We start from the raw sequence: 1455 nt of genomic DNA, 5'->3' as shown, positions 1-1455 counted from the left end.
TGTATAAAATATTTACACTGTTGCCATGACAGCCTTGCTAAAATTGCTCTCAGGGAAGTTATGGCATTTTGGGATAAAAGCCCAGAAAAGCACAGCAGACACAGCACTACCATCTTCCTCCCAACAGGCTTCCTTTATAAAAAAAACATCTACACATTCAGCATGCAGTCACTGGGCATTTAGCTGGAGAACAGCATACCTGTCACTGGGTTCACATTACAGCAGCCTGGCTATTCACACACTTCGACTTCAGATGAAGGATTTCACTGATTCTGTATGGGATTATGCAGCGCTGTAGTTCATAAACGTCAGGTGATGTAAAGCATGCTCACATTGTAAAAACGTTTCTTTTGATTTCCTTGTAAATTGAGAGAGCCAACAAAGCTATCATGACGGTGGTGAATATCAAAGCTCCACTCAAGAAACACACAAGAGAGTTGGAAGAGTTGCCTTCATCTGCAGAGTTATAAAAGACATTACAGACCTTTTAGTTATTATCTCTATATGTGAAATTTGATGAGAAGATAATTGTAATTATTGCTGCTGCTTACCTTCTACATCTGTGCAGTTCAGAGTCACAGAGCCTCCTGGGTGGATGGTCTCAGATGCTGACTGATGGACCACAGCTTGGACGTTCACACTTGAACCTACACTGCAAACTCAATCTTGCATGAATAGCAACTTGTGCAGTAATAAGTAGCTGAGTCTGAAATCTGTAAATTCAAAATTGTCAAGTGATTTTTTCCATTATTTGTTTCAAGTGAGAACCGTGGATTGTCCTTGAATTCAGCATAAAAAATGCCACTTGTATCATGCTTATAGAAGGAGGAGAGAAGCCTTGGTTTCTGTTGCAGAGTTTGTTTGTACCAGTAAAACATTGCTGCAACATCACCTTCATAGAAACATCGCAAAGTCACATTGTCTCCAACATTAGCTGATATAAAACCACCATCCTGATGCACAGATGAAGACAATTTATTATTAGTTGCCAGTTCTGAAGAGAAAGGAGACAAGATACCATGATATATTTATCAAAATGGCTGAAAAAACAGTTAGAAATTCTATCAACAATGGATAAACATTTAGGGATGTAAATATATCCACCAAATGCCCAACTTACCTATTCTCCACAGTAACGCACAAGTCAGGTATAAGGCAAACTTCAGACATGCCATCATGATCAAAATGTCTTGATGAGTGTAGAGAGACTGCATACGCTCTCTGCTCTTCAAGTGGGGATCTTATTTGATTGGCTAACAAGCAGTGACTGAATTTCCTATTTTAGAAACACCGAACACATGTTCAGTGTCCCCCACCCCCTATGGTCAATACTGGTACACGAGTCAAGACACATGGACGGCGTTATCAGAACCACAGTGCAACTCATAAGCCTGATGTGTAAAACCACTAAAAACAGGACTAACTTGTTGATAAATGCAGTGGAGTCTAATTATG

General features: G+C 39.7%; 1 protein-coding gene across 1 annotated transcript; it reads right to left on the bottom strand.

Moving 5' to 3' along the window:
• Positions 1 to 328: 328 nt before the first annotated feature.
• LOC109953577 (uncharacterized) lies at positions 329 to 1399 on the bottom strand. The gene is given in 4 exon segments (XM_020589053.1): positions 329 to 456; positions 552 to 653; positions 656 to 994; positions 1121 to 1399. Coding segments are annotated over 4 exon segments (663 nt in total). The 5' UTR covers positions 1215 to 1399.
• Between the last annotated feature and the right edge of the window lie 56 nt (positions 1400 to 1455).

This window comes from Monopterus albus, unplaced genomic scaffold, assembly GCF_001952655.1.
Source record: "Monopterus albus unplaced genomic scaffold, M_albus_1.0 scaffold796.1, whole genome shotgun sequence".
In the NCBI taxonomy this organism is placed as follows: domain Eukaryota; kingdom Metazoa; phylum Chordata; class Actinopteri; order Synbranchiformes; family Synbranchidae; genus Monopterus; species Monopterus albus.
This window is presented reverse-complemented; position numbering and strand designations above follow the sequence as displayed.